This window comes from Bombina bombina, chromosome 8 (genome assembly GCF_027579735.1).
Source record: "Bombina bombina isolate aBomBom1 chromosome 8, aBomBom1.pri, whole genome shotgun sequence".
Taxonomy (NCBI): Eukaryota; Metazoa; Chordata; class Amphibia; order Anura; family Bombinatoridae; genus Bombina; species Bombina bombina.
Genome location: NC_069506.1, coordinates 46,405,978 through 46,427,178, shown reverse-complemented (window position 1 = coordinate 46,427,178; position 21,201 = coordinate 46,405,978). Strand labels below are relative to the sequence as shown.

General features: G+C 37.1%; 1 protein-coding gene across 1 annotated transcript in view; it reads right to left on the bottom strand.

Annotated features, from left to right (window-relative positions):
- Positions 1-21,201, bottom strand: part of MORN1 (MORN repeat containing 1) — a 569,760-nt gene that overhangs the window by 378,124 nt on the left and 170,435 nt on the right. Inside the window, exon 8 of the mRNA XM_053690352.1 lies at positions 6,589-6,699. Coding sequence (XP_053546327.1) covers positions 6,589-6,699 — 111 coding nt within the window. The remainder of the gene's footprint in view (positions 1-6,588; positions 6,700-21,201) is intronic.

The following is a 21,201-nucleotide window of genomic DNA, read 5'->3' as shown; positions in this document are numbered from 1 at the left end:
AGGTAACCTTGCTGAACAAACATCTTTTTAAGCAAACCTTCTAATTTTTTATCCATAGGATCTTTGAAAGCACAACTATCCTCTATGGGTATAGTGGTGCGTTTGTTTAAAGTGGAAACCGCTCCCTCGACCTTGGGGACTGTCTGCCATAAGTCCTTTCTGGGGTCGACCATAGGAAACAATTTTTTAAATATGGGGGGAGGGACGAAAGGAATACCGGGCCTTTCCCATTCCTTGTTAACAATGTCCGCCACCCGCTTGGGTATAGGAAAAGCTTCTGGGAGCCCCGGCACCTCTAGGAACTTGTCCATTTTACATAGTTTCTCTGGGATGACCAACTTGTCACAATCATCCAAAGTGGATAATACCTCCTTAAGCAGAATGCGGAGATGTTCCAACTTAAATTTAAATGCAATCACATCAGGTTCAGCCTGTTGAGAAATGTTCCCTGAATCAGTAATTTCTCCCTCAGACAAAACCTCCCTGGCCCCATCAGACTGGGTTAGGGGCCCTTCGGAAATATTATTATCAGCGTCGTCATGCTCTTCAGTATCTAAAACAGAGCAGCCGCGCTTACGCTGATAAGTGTTCATTTTGGCTAAAATGTTTTTGACAGAATTATCCATTACAGCCGTTAATTGTTGCATAGTAAGGAGTATTGGCGCGCTAGATGTACTAGGGGCCTCCTGAGTGGGCAAGACTCGTGTAGACGAAGGAGGGAATGATGCAGTACCATGCTTACTCCCCTCACTTGAGGAATCATCTTGGGCATCATTGTCATTATCACATAAATCACATTTATTTAAATGAATAGGAATTCTGGCTTCCCCACATTCAGAACACAGTCTATCTGGTAGTTCAGACATGTTAAACAGGCATAAACTTGATAACAAAGTACAAAAAACGTTTTAAAATAAAACCGTTACTGTCACTTTAAATTTTAAACTGAACACACTTTATTACTGCAATTGCGAAAAAACATGAAGGAATTGTTCAAAATTCACCAAATTTTCACCACAGTGTCTTAAAGCCTTAAAAGTATTGCACACCAAATTTGGAAGCTTTAACCCTTAAAATAACGGAACCGGAGCCGTTTTGAACTTTAACCCCTTTACAGTCCCTGGTATCTGCTTTGCTGAGACCCAACCAAGCCCAAAGGGGAATACGATACCAAATGACGCCTTCAGAAAGTCTTTTCTAAGTATCAGAGCTCCTCTCACATGCGACTGCATGCCATGCCTCTCAAAAACAAGGGCGCAACACCGGCGCGAAAATGAGGCTCTGCTTATGCTTTGGGAAAGCCCCTAAAGAATAAGGTGTCTAATACAGTGCCTGCCGATATTATTATATCAAAATACCCAGATAAAATGATTCCTCAAGGCTAAATATGTGTTAATAATGAATCGATTTAGCCCAGAAAAAGTCTACAGTCTTAATAAGCCCTTGTGAAGCCCTTATTTACTTGCTGAATAAACATGGCTTACCGGATCCCATAGGGAAAATGACAGCTTCCAGCATTACATCGTCTTGTTAGAATGTGTCATACCTCAAGCAGCAAGAGACTGCACATTGTTCCCCCAACTGAAGTTAATTGCTCTCAACAGTCCTGTGTGGAACAGCCATGGATTTTAGTGACGGTTGCTAAAATCATTTTCCTCATACAAACAGAAATCTTCATCTCTTTTCTGTTTCTGAGTAAATAGTACATACCAGCACTATTTCAAAATAACAAACTCTTGATTGAATAATAAAAACTACAGTTAAACACTAAAAAACTCTAAGCCATCTCCGTGGAGATGTTGCCTGTACAACGGCAAAGAGAATGACTGGGGTAGGCGGAGCCTAGGAGGGATCATGTGACCAGCTTTGCTGGGCTCTTTGCCATTTCCTGTTGGGGAAGAGAATATCCCACAAGTAAGGATGACGCCGTGGACCGGACACACCTATGTTGGAGAAAGTATAGGGCTTGTTAAAAAAGCTTAGACCGCATTTGTTTAAAAATGTAACTATCCACTAGTAACAACAGATTATGGGGTTGATTTAACAAAGGTCGAGGGGACTTGGCGCCTGACATCGATAAATGCCGACAACATTCGCTGTCAGCATTTAACATTGCACAAGCATTTCTGGTGAAATGCTTGTGCAATGCCACCCCCTGCACACTCACGGCCAATCGGCCACTAGCAGGGGCCGTCAATCATCCTGATCATATCAGATGGGGATGATTTCAGTCCGCAACCTAAAAGGTGGACTTGAAATGATGGGTCTCTGAAGCAGCATCCGCTGATTAATAAATTGAACCCTATGTGTGATTCTTTGAACAAGGTTGTGCAAAAGATAACACACCCTGCGCTATCGACTGCGCTCCACTTGTAATCTAGCCCATAACAGGAACTTACATTTTATTTTAAGTTTTTATATACACATATGTTTTTTTTCAGTGACTAAATATCAGTGCATCCCTTTAATGCTTTCAGTAAAGATACTTTAAAAACCAATCACATGAATTCTTCCTTTCAAACTCAAATGGATGGTATTTTTCCTTAAATAAACATATTGTAAATATGGCAAATCTACTCTATATAGCAAAGAAAATGTTGTTAACGATCATCTTAACATGCAGCATAGTGTTTGGACTGTGCAAATTCCATTGCCGTGAGGACAATTTGCAGGTGGATAACTCACATTTATCAAGTTTATCTGAAACCTCTCAAGGGTCTAATATTGAAGGGCTAGTATATCCTCACTGGTAATCTAAAATTACTTGTAATGTATACGTCTAGATGAGCCTTTCAAAATGTGGGAAAGTATGTCTTTTAATACACACAAAAAAAATTAAAGGGACATTCCGGTCAAAATTTAAATGCACATAGATGAATTATATCTTTGAGTAGAAACATATCTGCAATTTACATGTATTGGCAAAATGCTTCTAGTAAAAGTTATCACTGTTTTAAAGTTAACATTTTTCTCTGCACGTGCATGTGAAGTATAGCTAGATATTCTCAGTGCACCAGCATTTCAAATACTGTAGCTGCTCAGAGATCCAGTGGGGCTCGTACCATGTCAGCAATTAACCAATGTATTCATTAGCAGATGATATAAGCACCTTAGGCTGTTGCAAGTGCAGTGTTTACAATGCTGGTGCATGGAGCATACTTAAATACACTTTTGAAACAGCGATAGCTTATATTATCAAATTTGTTACATTCTCTTGAAATCCTTTGTTAAAGGAGCAGAAATGCACTGCTAGTTGAACACATCAGGCAATCTAACGAAAAGAGACATATATGTGCAGTCATCAATTAGCAGCTAGCTCCTAGTAATGCATTGCTGCTTCTGAGCCTACCTAGGTATGCTTTTAAACAAAGGATAACAAGAGAAGGAAAAAAATTATATAACAGAAGTACATTGGAAAGTTGTTTAAAATTCTAAGCTTTATCTGTATTATGAAAGGAAATGTTTGGGTTCCATTTTTCACCACGCAGATAGCAGTAAAAAGAGTAAGTGAAAGGTAGCTACTCACAGAGCACTTAAAGGGACACATTTAAAAGTTAAACTTTAATGGATCAGATAGCTCATGCAATTTTAAACAACTTTCCAATTTACTTCCATTAACAAAATGTATTTTTATATTTACATTTTTTGTCACCAACTACTATATATACTAGACATATATGCATTTGTAATTGGCTGAGGGCTGTCACATGATACAGGAGGAGTGGAAATAGCTATACGTTTGACATTTGTCAGAAAAAAATCTACTACTCACTATTGCAGTGCTACTGCATTGTCTTTTTATCATGTTGTTCATGCAAATTTACTGTGTTTACTGCTCCTTTAATACTTTTTGCTATTACATCCAACTAATATAAATAATGTGTACAGAGAAGAAAAACTGTTTAAATAATTTTGGGAAATACGGGAGTACGATCGGGTTGATTGACACAAGAGCTGCTGGTGGGTGCAATGCTGAATACGGAGAGCGTATTGCTCTCCGCATTCAGCGAGGTCTGTCGGACATGATCCGCACTGTCGGATCAGGTCCGACAGACCTTTGTTAAATAGTCCTCTTTTTATCCACAATAACTAGATGGGTCTATTTGTATCTCTTGATATGCATACGTCTCTAATTATTTAAATTGTTTTTGCATATGTATTTAAAATATATAATTTAGAAGATTTGCATTAAAGTTATTTACTTACAACACAAATAATTCAAATATAATAGATGTCTTCTTCAAATTAAGGAACCAATAAGTTCCAAAATCACCTTCTAGTAGGAATATCAATACGCTTGTAAATTATAAACCAACATATCAGTTTCTTCTTTTTTAAACTAATATTATATGATCTGCACTCCTGGGTATAAAGCAATCTGAGAATTGCAATGTAAAAAATAAAACAATTACCCCCTAACATTACAACCCTCCACCCCCAAAAAATAAAAAAAATCCTAACTAAACAAAACCAAATCTACCCATTGCCCTGAAAAGGGCATTTGGATGGGCACTGCCCTTAAAAGGGCAATCAGCTCTTTTGCTGCCCATTTAAAAAATAAAAAAAGCCTTGATCTTTAAAAAAAAAAAAAAAAAAACCTAACACTAACCCCAAAATTGGTACTCACCAATGATGAAGGTCAGCGCTCCATTTTCATCCATCGCGGGACCATCTTCTTCAATCTTCGTCCTGGCTGTGGTCCATCTTCTATCTTCATCCCGGCAGCGAAGGTGGTGAGGTCATCGGCGATGGCGAGGTCGGTCATCATCTTCAGCCAGGCGACATAGAGGTCCTTTTCATGCGATATCCAGCCGCACACTGAAGATTGAATGTAAGGTACCCCTTTTATATAGGGGTACCCTTGCATTCCTACTGGTTGATTTGATTCTTTAAATTAAAATCAGCCAATAGGATGAAAGCAGCTTTCATCCTATTGGCTGATTTGAATTTGTTTTCACAACTGATAAATAATATTTTGCCAAGCTGAGCATGACTTCATACTGCTCTAAAACATTCTCATAGAGATGCATCAGTATTAGTAGATCAGCAACATAGCTGGGCCCCACTACAAAAAAATGTAGATTATCAGGGATCACTGATTTGTAAGAAAACTAATAATTTAAACATGTGGAGAGCAAAAGAATGGAATTAACTGATGCCACTAGACTTCAAAACATGCTATTCTAGCCACAGGCATAGTTAGCCTATGACAAAATATGCCCCTGAATGAGCCTGGATTTTAAAATGATGACTTTTTTTCATGAGTTCCTAAACCATTAGGAACACACAGGAAGTGGGATTAGCTTTGAGATCTTTCTGGCACCAGAATGACACTTTTGTACCTATCAACCATTTAAGACCTCTAATTGCCACTTCTTCATTCCTACAATTAGGACATTTATTGCTAGAACCCTTGAATCGAGACTCTTATCTCAATTTTTTTTGTATATACAAGCAAAGTTTTTGCAATTAACAGTTCATTTATTGCACCTCATTTGAACATGGACTAGCATTTACTGAGTATAGAGAAAATTGCTGTATTTTTGAGCGAAGAGACTGCAATTCTTTTGTACCATAATTCGCCATTATAGGGATACATACAGGTATAGCAGATATAACACAAAGCTCAGTCCCTGTATAAAAAAGATGATGGTTTTTATTTCTAAATAACTGACACTGTGAGCATCGCTCACCTCCCCACTTTAACCCTTTGGAGTGCTAAGCACTTTCCCACCTGGGTGCTAAGCTGATTTAAGTTTTTTTTTTTTTTTTTATAATATATTTTTTGAACTTTTTTTTTTTCAGATACACAAGACTTACATCGTTGGAAAGGTTAGATGATTACCTTTCCAACGATGGGTCTTGGGGGTCTGTAGCTGCTTAGATGCCTGAGATACAGGCTTCTAAGCAGCATGCACCCTTTCCCTATACTTGTCATTGTCATTTTTAAATAAAGTTGCGCCGCGGTGACATCACGTCATTGAGCGTGACGTCACCGCGCAAAACGGGAAGCCCCAGCGATGCCTGTCAGTATACAGGCCCGATCGCCGGGGTAGGAGCAGGTGGGAGCCCCCAGATCTCCCTCAAGGTGGGAGAGTGCTAGCCCTGAGCCGTCGTTAGCACCTGAGTGGGAAACTCTGCGACGGCTCAAAGCCGTCGTTAGCACTCAAGGTGTTAATGAGATGAATTGCATTCTCTGCACAGAATGGTGTCCACCCATAGTGCAGGATCTCTTAAACCTTTCACAGAGAACATTCTTGAGCATTTCAATCTGGTCCTATCCAAAACAACAGTACAGGCCTAACTAAATAAGTTCAGCTACCTACAAATATTTACGTTTAGGCTTGGACGGTCCAGGCAGGGGAGGTACTACTATATTGTTTCAAGAAGTGAAGACAAGGGATTTACATCTTAGTGTCGTCATTGGATATATTAGTATAAATGAAATCCAATGCCTATGTTAAGGTGTTTGATATATTTGTTTTCTCATGTATATATTTCTACAGCATTTTAAACCTTTCTAGTAACCTTTCACGCACAAAATAACAGGTTTATAGCATGTGTACTAAATACAGCACTAAAGCTTACCTTTGGCAATTTCACCTTCGTCATTATGAAGCTGAACATTAAAAGTTACAGGTGATCCTTGCATGACATCAATTACATCTTCACCAACAATAACAATTTTCTTGGCAGCAACTGTAACACAAAGTATAATTCAATTTGAAACTACAAAAATAGTGGTTAGATGAATCAATCCAAAGATTTTTAACAAACTGACATCAGGCAGCATATATACATCAGGCAGTATATATACATCAGGCAGTATATATCTTCAGAACAGCACAACAGACAGACATACTTCTTTCTTGCAAATCCTAGAAGGTAACTGTCCTCTGTCTCCAACCAAGAAATACGTGAACATGTTTTTCACAATTATTTGGCAACTTCGGCAAACATTTCCTCTCTTTCTTTCATTGCACTTATTAGAAATTCACGCTCCCTTTTTGTCTTTAGTTTCTCCATCACACCTTAAAACCCTGCACATATTTACATATCTTTCCTTCTATCCATTAGGGACAAAACAAACAGACTTTGGGGTAGATTTATCACATATAGCGAATCATTTCTGCCCTGCATTGCTAAATGCTGACAGCATTGTGCAATGCCGCCCCCTGCACATTCGCGACCAATCTAGCAGGGGTGTCAATCATCCCGATCGTATCTGATCGAGATGATTGCAGTCCGCCACCTGAAAGGTGGCAGACGAGTTAAGGAGCAGCGATCTTAAGACTGCTGCTTCTTAAATCCTGTTTCCAATGAGCCAGAAGGCTCGCACGGAATAATCAGCATCAGCTGCTTGATAAATGTACCCCATAGTCCTTACCTGCAAATTCTACAAGCACTTTCCACCCAGCCTACCCACCCATCCACCCTACTGTTTAACCCTTTGCATAACTACCCCTTGCAAATGTCACACTTCATCTAAGTACAATAAAATAAACACCCTAATGTCTCTCACTGAACTGGTTGGTATTCTATTCTTGATTTACAAATCACACATTGTGAAATCAATGACCATGATTCTGACCCTTTCTCCCTCCCCTACTGTGTCATAACTTTTCTCCTTTAGATTGTATGCTTGAGAGACTTTCTACTTTTAGCTCACATTATATAAACTGCATTTACAATTGATTATGTTTAGTGGTATCCCTCTCCTTTTATTTAAAGGGCCATTATAGACAAATACATTTTATGGGGCCGATTTATCAAGGGCCGAATGGCCCGATGCCCCTGTTTCCGCGCGAGCCTTCAGGCTCGCCGGAAACAGCAGCTATGAAGCAGCGGTCTTAGGCTGCAGTCTTAAGCAATCTTAGGCTGCAGTCTGCAATCTGCCCGATCCTATACGATCGGGTTGATTGACATCCCCTGCTAGTGACCAATTGGCCGCAAATCTGCAGGGGGAAACAGCAGCGGTTTTAGGCTGCAGTCTTAAGCGATCTTAGGCTGCGGTCTGCAATCCGCCCGATCCTATATGATCGGGTTGATTGACCTCCCCTGCTAGCGACCGAATGGCCGCAAATCTGCAGGGGGAAGCATTGCACAAGCAGTTCACCAGAACTGCTTGTGCAATGTTAAATGCCGACAGCATTTGCTATCGGCAGTCAGCGATGTCTGTCAGACATGATACGCTACAGCGTATCATGTCGAACAGAAAATGATAAATCGGCCCCTAAGACTTTTGATCCTAGATTACTTTATGATTAACCCCTTCAAAGTACCCCTTGAGACTTGCAGAGCACTGCTGGTCCTGAGCAAAAATTGCCACTGATCCAATCAGCAGTGCTAGTTCTACATCTGGTTCAGCTGGGTTTTCTGCTTGGAGATGATAGTCTTAAAGGGGTATGCGTCCCAAAATATTTCTTTATGATTCAGATTGGGAATACAATTTAATAACAGTTTCCAATTTACTTCTATTATCAAATTTGCTTCCTTCTCTATCATTGCACTACATGACAGGAAATAGTTATCTTGCTAATGTATAACGGCTGCTGCTGCCATATAGTACTTACCTTCCTACTTTTAAACAAAGGATAACAAGAAAATGAAGAAAATGTGATCATAGAAGTAAATTAGAAAGTTGTTTAAAATTGTATACTCTGAATTATGAAAGAAAAAATTTTAGGTTTTAAAGGATTAAAACGTAATTTTTTTACTATAATGGCACTTTGTTTACGTAAGTGTTGTAATGTACGTCTGCATAGTTTGCTTGGAACAGCCAATAGGATTGAGCATGCATTCTATTGGCTATTCCAATCAGCCAATAGGATTGAAGTTCAATCCTATTGGCTGATTGCATCAGCCAATAGGATTTTTTTCTACCTTAATTCCGATTGGCTGATGGAATTCTATCAGCCAATCGGAATCTAAGGGACGCCATCTTGGATGACGTCACTTAAAGGAACCTTTATTCGCCGGGTAGTCGTCGGCCGAGGAGGATGCTCCGCGTCGGATGTCTTGAAGATGGACCCGCTCTGCGCCGGATGGATGAAGATAGAAGATGCCATCTGGATGAAGACTTCTGCCATCTGGAGGACCACTTATGCCCTGCTTGGATGAAGACTTCTGCCCGTCTGGAGGACCACTTCTGCACGGCTTGGATGAAGACATCTCCCGGCTTCGTTGAGGACTTCGCCCGGTTGGGTGAAGGCTTCTCCCGGTAAGGTGATCTTCAAGGGGTTAGTGTTAGGTTTTTTTAAGGGTGTATTGGGTGGGTTTTATTTTTAGGTTAGGGCTTTGGGCCTGCAAAAGAGCTAACTGCCCTTTTAAGGGCAATGCCAATCCAAATGCCCTTTTCAGGGCAATGGGGAGCTTAGGTTTTTTTTTGGGGGGTTGATTGTGTGGGTGGTGGGTTTTACTGTTGGGGGGGTTGTTTGTATTTTTTTTTACAGGTAAAAGAGCTGATTACTTTGGGGCAATGCCCCGCAAAAGGCCCTTTTATGGGCTATTGGTAGTTTAGTTTAGGCTAGGGTTTTTTTATTTTGGGGGGCTTTTTTATTTTGATAGGGCTATTAGATTAGGTGTAATTAGTTTAAATTTCTGTAATTTGTTTATTATTTTCTGTAATTTAGTGTTTGTTTGTTTTTGTAATTTAGATAATTTAATTTAATTTAGATAATTGTATATAATTTAGTTAATTGTTTTTAATTTATTTAATTGTATTTAATTGTAGTGTAGTGTTAGGTGTAATTGTAACTTAGGTTAGTTTTTATTTTACAGGTACTTTTGTATTTATTTTAGCTAGGTAGTTATAAAATAGTTAATAACTATTTAGTAACTATTCTACCTTGTTAAAATAAATACAAACTTGCCTGTAAAATAAAAATAAACCCTAAGATAGATACAATGTAACTATTAGTTATATTGTAGCTAGCTTAGGGTTAATTTTATAGGTAAGTATTTAGTTTTAAATAGAAATAATGTAGTTAATGATAGTAATTTTATTTATATTTATTTAAATTAGATTTAAGTTAGGGGGTGTTAGGGTTTGACTTAGGTTTAGGGGTTAATAAATTTAATATAGTGGCGGCGAGGTTGGGGACGGCAGATTAGGGGTTAATAACATAATGTAGGTGGCGGCGGTGTAGGGGGGCAGATTAGGGGTTAATAAGTATAATGTAGGTAGCGGTGGGCTCCGGGAGCGGCGATTTAGGGGTTAATAACTTTATTTAGTTGCGGCGGAGTCCAGGAGCAGCGGTATAGGGGTAAAACAGTTTAGTATAGTGTGGGTGTTTAGTGACAGGGTACCAATAAAGCTGGGAAAAAGCCGAAGAGCAGCGAGATCGATGACTGTTAGTTAACAACAGTCTGCCTCTCATCGCCCCGTACTTGGTGCACAGCTTTTTGACAGCTTTTTTGGTAACTTTGGAGAATGTATTCAGGTACGTGGCAGCGATGTTAGGTGATCTTAGGCGAGGGTATTGGTGCCGGCGAATGCAAGTAAGTTGACAGGTTGATAAATAGGAGCCAATGTCTTTATTATGTTTCATAGATATGCTGTAGGAGGTCTACGTATTTAAATATGTCCTACAGTCAATGCAGATGCACTATACTGAGTTACAGGTATACCTAGGTAATATTGATGTTTGTTTTATTAAGTCCTTCTCTCACTTTGTTTTTCTTTTCCATTACTGTTTTTGGCTGTTGCTCCATGATCAGCGGCCAGGACTGTAGAGTTTGACAGGCCTAAGTAGTGCCAGATTTTTCTTTTAGAGAGGGGGCTAGTGTCAGATATTTGTATATCCAGGTTTATCTGACACTATTAATGGTAATCTGTTTTATACTTTTACTTTAGACCTAATATTTACTCTTTGTTTCTTACTATTTTAATGGTACAACAGAAACATGCACTGCTTTTTATAGCCTACTTTGGAGAACATAATGAGGTTGTATGAATCCTCTACTTGAATGATTCTTCCTATGCCTGTCCCACAACAGTATAACTAGCCTTCAGGGCGTTCCTGGTTATTTAACCGACTAAAGGATACAAACTTACAGCTTCTTAGGAAAAGGCCTTTGAAAGGACAACTAAGCATTTTTCAATTCCATGGTCTATTTATTGCAGGGCTTACTGTATATTGAAGCGGAGCAGATGAAGACATTATATAATTACAGAGGTTATAGATATGTAACAGATCAGTCAGAGTTTATTCTCATTTGTTCACTAGCCTTACATGATAATCATTTAGCCTCACAGATAATTTGGCCTATTAATAATTCTAGAGCTCATATATATTCTGGCTCAATCCTATCATTTATACATAAATAATTATAATAGCTATGCTCCTATGTATTTCTACAAAAAAATCACTATATATATCCCTCAGTAATTGGTTCATGTACCTGCGGTATATATATTTGTTATGGGTCTCCAAAGTGGTTCCCTTATATTGCTACACCTTCTATTGATGATCTCTATTTGCACAGAGGTCCATGAGAGGCTCTAACTTTATTAAGCAGGTTTCTTCTTTTCTCTCTGACGAAGTGTGCTTGGTCACACGAAACGCGTAAGAGGAAAAGTCTGTTGCTCCATTTGGAGTTCTCTTATGTCCTACCTGCACTGTACATTGCTGCTCTTTCAAAAAATGATACAGAGAGACTGAAGCAAATTTGATAACAGAAGTAAATTAGAAAGTTGATTATAATGTTATGCTCTAATTCCCTGTCTTTTTGATAATAAAAACAAGATGTATACTTAAAGTGATTGTAAACATTAATAAATTAAAGCCCAGGATCAAAAAATGATCTTAAATACAGGGGCACTTTAATTAATTAAAGTTTACAAAGACGCTTATTTTTTTTAAAATACTTACCTTTGCGTTATGGTAAACACAACGCAGATCCTCTGCCCACAACTCCTGCTTTCTTTAGCATACATATGACGAATCTGGTGTCCTCCAATCCATATGGATGACGAATCCGGCTTCCTCCCCTTTGTCGTCCAGCTAGTGAGGCACACAACGATTGGAGGAAGCTGTATTTGTCATCCATATGCTAAATACAGCAGGAGATGCTGTAACGCAAAGTTAAGGATTTTTAAAAATAAGCGCCTTTGCAAACTTTAATATATTAAAGTGCCTCTGTTTTTAAGATTATTTTTTGATTCTGGGCTTTAATTCATTAAAGTTTACAATCACTTTAATAAAATACATTTTTAAATTCAAAGTAATAGGTATTGGTAATTAAATAAGAGGTAAAGATTTCCTGGGTATTCTCAGGATTTCTTCTTTTTCCTTTAATATACACGCCCCTTTATAAAAAGCTTAGTTTAGAAAGGGAATAATTCCCAACAAAGATTCAGACTTCATACATGAAAAAACATGATTATAAAATATTTCTATTTCACAAGTCTGACAAAAATGTTCAGGTAGGTTATTACGAGTGAATTTCACCTAAATAGATAAATGTGGATGCAATACTCAGTGTCTGAAGAAGATCATCATACAGTATATGCTGCTTGTGTATATAATGAATGCAATGAATATGTGAAAAAGAAGACAATTTGGCCACCTTGAAGAATTAATTGCTCAGCACAGGCTTTATTATACCTGAACCATGATGAAGCTGTAGTTTTGGTAGAATAAAAACTTTGATTTGAAAGGGGGATAATTCTTCTCCCTGAATCTGATTTCCTTAGTAGCTTCCAGATCTAATGTAAGCGCAGAAACAATATAAAAGTCAATATGACAGTGCTTCTTTGCTATTCGCAATACAGTACTAGAGAATGATGGAAGGACAATCTTAGAATTAGTTTATCTAAGGAATGACCACTTAGTTTGCCCAAGGAATGACAGTCTGGATAAAAAGAGATCTCCTAAGAACCACTTTATTCTGATAAAAAGAGAAATACAGAACAGAAGCCTGAGGTCTTTCATCCATCCAACTGTGAAAAAAAAACCATAAACAAAATTGTCTTAAAAGCAAATGACTTCAAAGACACTTCTTGAAAACAAAATGTGTTCTTTCAAGAGCTTCAACAAATTCAAAATGTTAAAATGATGAGCAATCCTCTATGAAAGCAACGCACAAGGGATTAGAAACCTGAGTTTTCAGAAAACAGACGGTTAATCTAATATCTGCATTATTCCTGAAAAAAAATAATCAGAATCTGCACAACACATAGCAAAGCCCAGTGATTTCACTTTTAATATTATTTTGTGGAATTACGGCAAATCCAATAATACAGTAATGTCCAAAAGTTTTAGGGAGGTGTGAAAAAATGCTGTAAAGTAAGAATGGTTTCAAAAATAGAAATGTTAATAGTTTATTTTTTATCAATTAACAAAATGCAAGTGAGTGAACAGAAGAGAAATGTAAATTAAATCAATCAGGTGTGACCACTCTTTGCATTGAAAACAGCATAAATTCTTCTAGATGCCATTGCACAGTCGGCAGGTAGGTTGTTCCATACATCTTGGAAAACTAACCACACTTCGTCTGTGGATTTAGGCAGCCTCTGTTGCTTCTATCTCTACATGTAAGGGCTATGTGGGGGCCATACCATCACTTACAGGACTCTTTGTTCTTCTTTATGCTGAAGGTAGTTCTTAATGACTTTGGCTGTATGTTTTGGGTTGTTGCCATACTGCAGAATAAATGTGGGACCAATCAGATGCCTTCATGATGGTATTGCATGATGGATAAGTATCTGCCGGTACTTCTAAGCATTGAAGAGACCATTAATTATGTCCAAATTTCCAATTCCATGTGCAAAAATGCAGCCCCAAACTTCAAAGGAAACTCCACCATGATTCACTGAGGCTTGCAGGCACTAATTGTTGTACCACTCTCTAGCCATTCAGCAAACAAACTGCCATCTGCTAAAGCCAAATATCACACATTTTGACTCATCAGTCCAGAGCATCTGCTGCCATTTATGCACCCCAGTTCCTGTGTTTTCGTGTATAGTTGAATCACTTGGCCTTGTCTCCACATCCGAGGTATGGATTTTTGGGCGCATGTCTTCTATGAAGACCACTTATGATCAGACGTCTCTGAACAGTAGATGGGTGTACCAGGGTCCCACTGGTTTCTGCCAATTTTGAGCTGATGGCACTACTGGACAACTTTCAACTGTAAAGCGAAGTAAGTATAATTTGTCTTTCATTTGCTGCACTAGGTTTCCTTGGCCAACCACTGCTTCAACAGTCCTCAATGTTGCCTGTTTCTTTTTGCTTCTTCTATTCTTGAAAGCATTCTTACTTTACAGCATTATTTCACACCTAAACTGGTGGATATACTTTGAAGACCCATCGTGTTCTTTTTTCTCCTCATCTCATATTTTTTCACACCTGCCTAAAACTTTTGCAGAGTACTATATCATTTGATATATACAGGGAGTGCAGAATTATTAGGCAAATGAGTATTTTGACCACATCATCCTCTTTATGCATGTTGTCTTACTCCAAGCTGTATAGGCTCGAAAGCCTACTACCAATTAAGCATATTAGGTGATGTGCATCTCTGTAATGAGAAGGGGTGTGGTCTAATGACATCAACACCCTATATCAGGTGTGCATAATTATTAGGCAACTTCCTTTCCTTTGGCAAAATGGGTCAAAAGAAGGACTTGACAGGCTCAGAGAAGTCAAAAATAGTGAGATATATTGCAGAGGGATGCAGCACTCTTAAAATTGCAAAGCTTCTGAAGCGTGATCATCGAACAATCAAGCGTTTCATTCAAAATAGTCAACAGGGTCGCAAGAAGCGTGTGGAAAAACCAAGGCGCAAAATAACTGCCCATGAACTGAGAAAAGTCAAGCGTGCAGCTGCCAAGATGCCACTTGCCACCAGTTTGGCCATATTTCAGAGCTGCAACATCACTGGAGTGCCCAAAAGCACAAGGTGTGCAATACTCAGAGACATGGCCAAGGTAAGAAAGGCTGAAAGACGACCACCACTGAACAAGACACACAAGCTGAAACGTCAAGACTGGGCCAAGAAATATCTCAAGACTGATTTTTCTAAGGTTTTATGGACTGATGAAATGAGAGTGAGTCTTGATGGGCCAGATGGATGGGCCCGTGGCTGGATTGGTAAAGGGCAGAGAGCTCCAGTCCGACTCAGACGCCAGCAAGGTGGAGGTGGAGTACTGGTTTGGGCTAGTATCATCAAAGATGAGCTTGTGGGGCCTTTTTCGGGTTGAGGATGGAGTCAAGCTCAACTCCCAGTCCTACTGCCAGTTTCTGGAAGACACCTTCTTCAAGCAGTGGTACAGGAAGAAGTCTGCATCCTTCAAGAAAAACATGATTTTCATGCAGGACAATGCTCCATCACACACGTCCAAGTACTCCACAGCGTGGCTGGCAAGAAAGGGTATAAAAGAAGAAAATCTAATGACATGGCCTCCTTGTTCATCTGATCTGAACCCCATTGAGAACCTGTGGTCCATCATCAAATGTGAGATTTACAAGGAGGGAAAACAGTACACCTCTCTGAACAGTGTCTGGGAGGCTGTGGTTGCTGCTGCACGCAATGTTGATGGTGAACAGATCAAAACACTGACAGAATCCATGGATGGCAGGCTTTTGAGTGTCCTTCCAAAGAAAGGTGGCTTTATTGGTCACTGATTTATTTTTGTTTTGTTTTTGAATGTCAGAAATGTATATTTGTGAATGTTGAGATGTTATATTGGTTTCACTGGTAAAAATAAATAATTGAAATGGGTATATGTTTGTTTTTTGCCTAATAATTATGCACAGTAATAGTCACCTGCACACACAGATATCCCCCTAAAATAGCTATAACTAAAAACAAACTAAAAACTACTTCCAAAACTATTCAGCTTTGATATTAATGAGTTTTTGGGTTCATTGAGAACATGGTTGTTGTTCAATAATAAAATGAATCCTCAAAAATACAACTTGCCTAATAATTCTGCACTCCCTGTATACTGTATGTATGTATATATATATATATATATATATATATATATATATATATATATATATATATATATAAATACATACATACATACACACACACTACACTAAAGTTTAAAGAATTGTCAATGCATCTACTGCAATTGTTAGAAAATGTGGGCGCTGCTCTAAATCAGATTTCTTGTATTATTCTTCCAGTACAGAATTACACTGTGTCTGTGTGTCTCCTTTTCCATTGCTTAGCTATATTTATTCTATTATATATCATAAGGGCTTACTCTTCCTCATTCTATGCCTATACATTTGCCTCTAATTCCTTTCTTTCCTTTGTTTATAAGCAGCATGTTTCATTTCTGTTCAAATGTACTGGTTGCCACCCATAACAGCTCCTATCATAGCACACTGTTGTTGTTATGTTTTATTGGTTCCTACAATAGACGACTGGTAAATATTGCCAGCAACGATTGTGCCACATTAAGGGCTAGATTACAAGTGGAGCGGTATTTAGCAGTTCCGCTTGAGCACTAATACCACTGAAAGTAAACTTTTTATGAGCACAGGATAGTGCACGTATTACAAGTTCAAACTATTTTTCTTGCTTGCGACACGTTCTAACTGCTGGACTTTGAATACCGCGACTGTGTTAACTTCTTCTCCCCATACACTTCAATGGAGGGCCCTGAATGGAAAAAACACTTACTGCTCGTGCACTAACCTGACCGCTTTTAACCAAGTGCGTTCAACCCAACATGAATTATGCATATTTTACATTCAATTTTTTCTTATATATATATATATATATATATATATATATATATAATTCCAATATAAATAACAGCACTCTCAGGTCTTTCATTCAAGTGAGAACAGCAAAAGTCTCTTTTTTATTGTAACGTTTTCGAGGAGCTTGTCCCCGTCATCAGCATGCTGATGACGGGGACAAGCTCCTCGAAAACGTTACAATAAAAAAGAGACTTTTGCTGTTCTCACTTGAATGAAAGACCTGAGAGTGCTGTTATTTATATTGGAATTATTTAAAGCATCACAGCACCCAGGCAGACGACCTTTGGAGGTTATATCCTGTGATTTATGGACGGTATTATATGTATGTATATATATATATATATATATATATATACTGTATATATATATATATATATATATATATATATATCTACATATCTACAGTATATCAATATATACAGGTATAGGTATTTACAGATATATATATATATATATATATATATACCTACATAGCTACAGTATATCAATATATACAGGTATAGGTATTTACATATATATATAAATGTCTATTTAAAAATACATATATCCTATGTGAAGAACATTGCAATGTAAAATATTTATAGTACGTACACACTAAACACATTTTAAATATTAATATTGATTTAAAAGGGCTCAAATGTATATATATATATATATATATATATATATATACATATACATATATACACATATATACATATATACAGATATACACATATACACATATATACATATATACACATATATACATATACACAGATATACACATATATACATATATACAGATATACACATATATACATATATACACATAAATACATATACACAGATATACACATATATACAGATATACACATATATACAGATATACACATATATACAGATATACACATAAATACATATACACAGATATACACATATATACATATATACAGATATACACATATATACAGAAATACACATATATACAGATGTACACATATATACATATATACAGATATACACATATATACAGATATACACATATATACATATATACAGATATACACATATATACAGATATACACATAAATACATATACACAGATATACACATATATACAGATATACACATATATACAGATATACACATAAATACATATACACAGATATACACATATATACAGATATACACATATATACAGAAATACACATATATACAGATGTACACATATATACATATATACAGATATACACATATATACATATATACAGATATACACATATATACAGATATACACATATATACAGATATACACATATATACATATATACACATATATACAGATATACACATATATACAGATATACACATATATACATATATACAGATATACACATATATACAGATATACACATATATACAGATATATACATATATACATATATACAGATATACACATATCTACATATATACAGATATACACATATATACAGATATATACACATATACACATATATTTAGGCATGTAGTTTGCGCTCGAGCGCTCATGTTTTCTTTCCCCTTATAATACCACACTAAAGTTAGCACAGTCATGATATTAATATTGCATCTCGCGCTAAGCTTAACGTACCACTTTTAATCTAGTCCTAAATAGGTGATTAAAATGATAATTTGCTTAAATATGGGTACAGTAGTATGCCCTGTGTTTCTGGGTTACATTTAAGTAGTTGGTGTCTCTTAACAGCTTTAGAAACTGCAAAACACCTAAGTGAAATTTTACCTCCAGATATGGAAAGTTAATAAAATTTAGATTTTTATTTTTTTTATTTTTTACTTTCTCTTAAAAATTTACACTAAATATAACGTTGGTAAATAGCAACAATCAGGAGTTAAAAGTATTAAAATGATTGTTTTATTAATAGTATAAAAATGATTATACAATTCTAGAAAGAGTAGCATTTCTATTTAAGTCATATAAACAACACCCTATAGGCACATTAAATCAAAGGACACCTTCCTAACAGGTCAAGTAATAAATATTTGCAAAACACTCCCTATAATGTAACTCTCAGTATCTGTATTTAGAACCCTAGGCTGCCCAGTAGACATATGTGTCAGGTCTGGCAAATGTTAACGTTTATGTTAGTGGGAACATCAACAGTTACAAGTGAATAGAAGTGTAGAACTGTTTTAAAACTATAACACAGTTGTACTTAAAAAAATACTAGACACTGGACAGCCAGCAGTTTTCCAAGAATTTTATCCATTTGCAAAAGCACTAGATGGCAGCATTATTTTCTGCCATGTAGTGCCCCAGATACCTACTTAGGTATCTCTTTAAAAAAAAAAAAAAAAAAACATGTAAGCAAACTAAATTTCATAATAGAAGTAAACTGAAAACTTTTTTTTTTAAAAAAAATGTATAGTTTTGCTTATTTTTAAATAACATTGCTCTGATTTTCAGACTCCTAACCAAGCCCCAAAGTTTTAGGAGAATACCGCTGTATACCTACTCCAGCTTGCTCCTGTTTGTGTAAAGGGTCTTTTCATATGCAGAGGAAGGGGGATGGGGGGAGTGTCTGCTATTTCCCACTTGCAGTGGGTGTTCCAGAAACCTTTTTAACAGAGCTAAACTGGAAGCTTCTAAGTTTTTAAACGGTTTTATATTGGATTTCTATCAGCCAATCGGAATTGAAGGGAAGCCATCTTGGATGACGTCAATTAAAGGTACCGTCATTCCAGAAGAAGACGTCGGAAGAAGAGGATGCTCCGTGTCGGATGTCTTGAAGATGGAGCCGCTCCGCGCCGGATGGATGAAGATAGAAGATGCCGTCTGGATGAAGACTTCTGCCCGTCTGGAGGACCACTTCGCCCGGCTTGGATGAAGACTTCTCCCGGCTTCGTTGAGGACTTTGGCCCAGTTGGATGAAGACTTCTCCCGGTAAGGTTAACTTCAAGGGGTTAGTGTTAGGTTTTTTAAAGGGGGTATTGGGTGGGTTTTAGAGTAGGGTTGGTTGTGTGGGTGGTGGGTTTTAACATTGGGGGCGATATGTAATTTTTTTTACAGGTAAAAGAGCTAATTACTTTGGGGCAATGCCCCGCAAAAGGCCCTTTTAAGGGCTATTTGTAATTTAGTGTAGGGTAGGGCTTTTTTATTTTGGGGGGGCTTTTTTATTTTGTTAGGGGGATTAGATTAAGTGTAATTAGTTTAAAAATCTTGTAATTTGTTTATTATTTTCTGTAATTTAGTGTTTGTTTTTTTGTACTTTAGATAATTTAATTTAGTTGTATTTAATTGTATTTAATTTAGGGAAATAATTTAATTGTAGTGTAGTGTTAGGTGTAATTGTAACGTAGGTTAGGTTTTATTTTACAGGTAGCTTTGTATTTATTTTAACTAGGTAGTTATTAAATAGTTAATAACTATTTAATAACTATTGTACCTACTTAAAATAAATACAAACTTGCCTGTAAAATAAAAATAAACCCTAAGCTAGATACAATGTAACTATTAGCTATATTGTAGCTAGCTTAGGGTTTATTTTATAGGTAAGTATTTAGTTTTAAATAGGAATAATTTAGTTAATTATAGTAATTTTTATTTATATTTATTTTAATTATATTTAAGTTAGGGGGTGTTAGGGTTAGACTTAGGTTTAGGGGTTAATAACTATAATATAGTGGCGGCGACGTTGGGGGCGGCAGATTAAGGGTTAATAATTGTAGGTAGGTGGCGTCGATGTTAGGGACGGCAGATTAGGGGTTAATAATATTTAACTAATGTTTGCGAGGTGGGAGTGCGGCGGTTTAGGGGTTAATATATTTTTTACAGTGGCGGCGATGTCCGGTTCGGCAGATTAGGGGTTAAAAAAAATTATTTTAGTGTTTGCGATGTGGGGGGGCCTCGGTTTAGGGGTTAATAGGTAGTTTATGGGTGTTAGTTTACTTTTTAGCACTTTAATTAAGAGTTTTATGTTACGGCATTGTAATGTAAAACTCTTAACTACTGACTTTAAAATGCGGTACCCAGGCTTGACAGGAGAGGGTGTACCGCTCACTTTTTGTCAGACTCATAATACCGGCGCTATGAAAGTCCCATTGAAAAAGAGGATACGTAATTTACGTAAGTGGATTTGCGGTATTTCCAAGTCTGGACAAAAAAGTGAGCGGTACACGTGTACCTGCAAGACTCGTAATACCAGCAGGCGTTAAAAAGCAGCGTTAGGACCGGCCAACGCTGCTTTTTTAAGACTAACGCACAACTCGCAATCTAGCCGTTTGTATTTATGATAAACCACCAAATTTTGAGCAAAAAATGTGTCTGTTGTTCCTTTTTCCTATGTTCCTTCTATACTGCCTGTTTCATTTGCCAATACTTGGCATGGAAGCTACCACTCCTCATAAATCTTACTGTAATGCTGAATATGTTTTATTCATTTTTAGTGCCATTGTTTTTAAAGAACTAAAATGTATATGGGCGAAAGCAAATATGTTC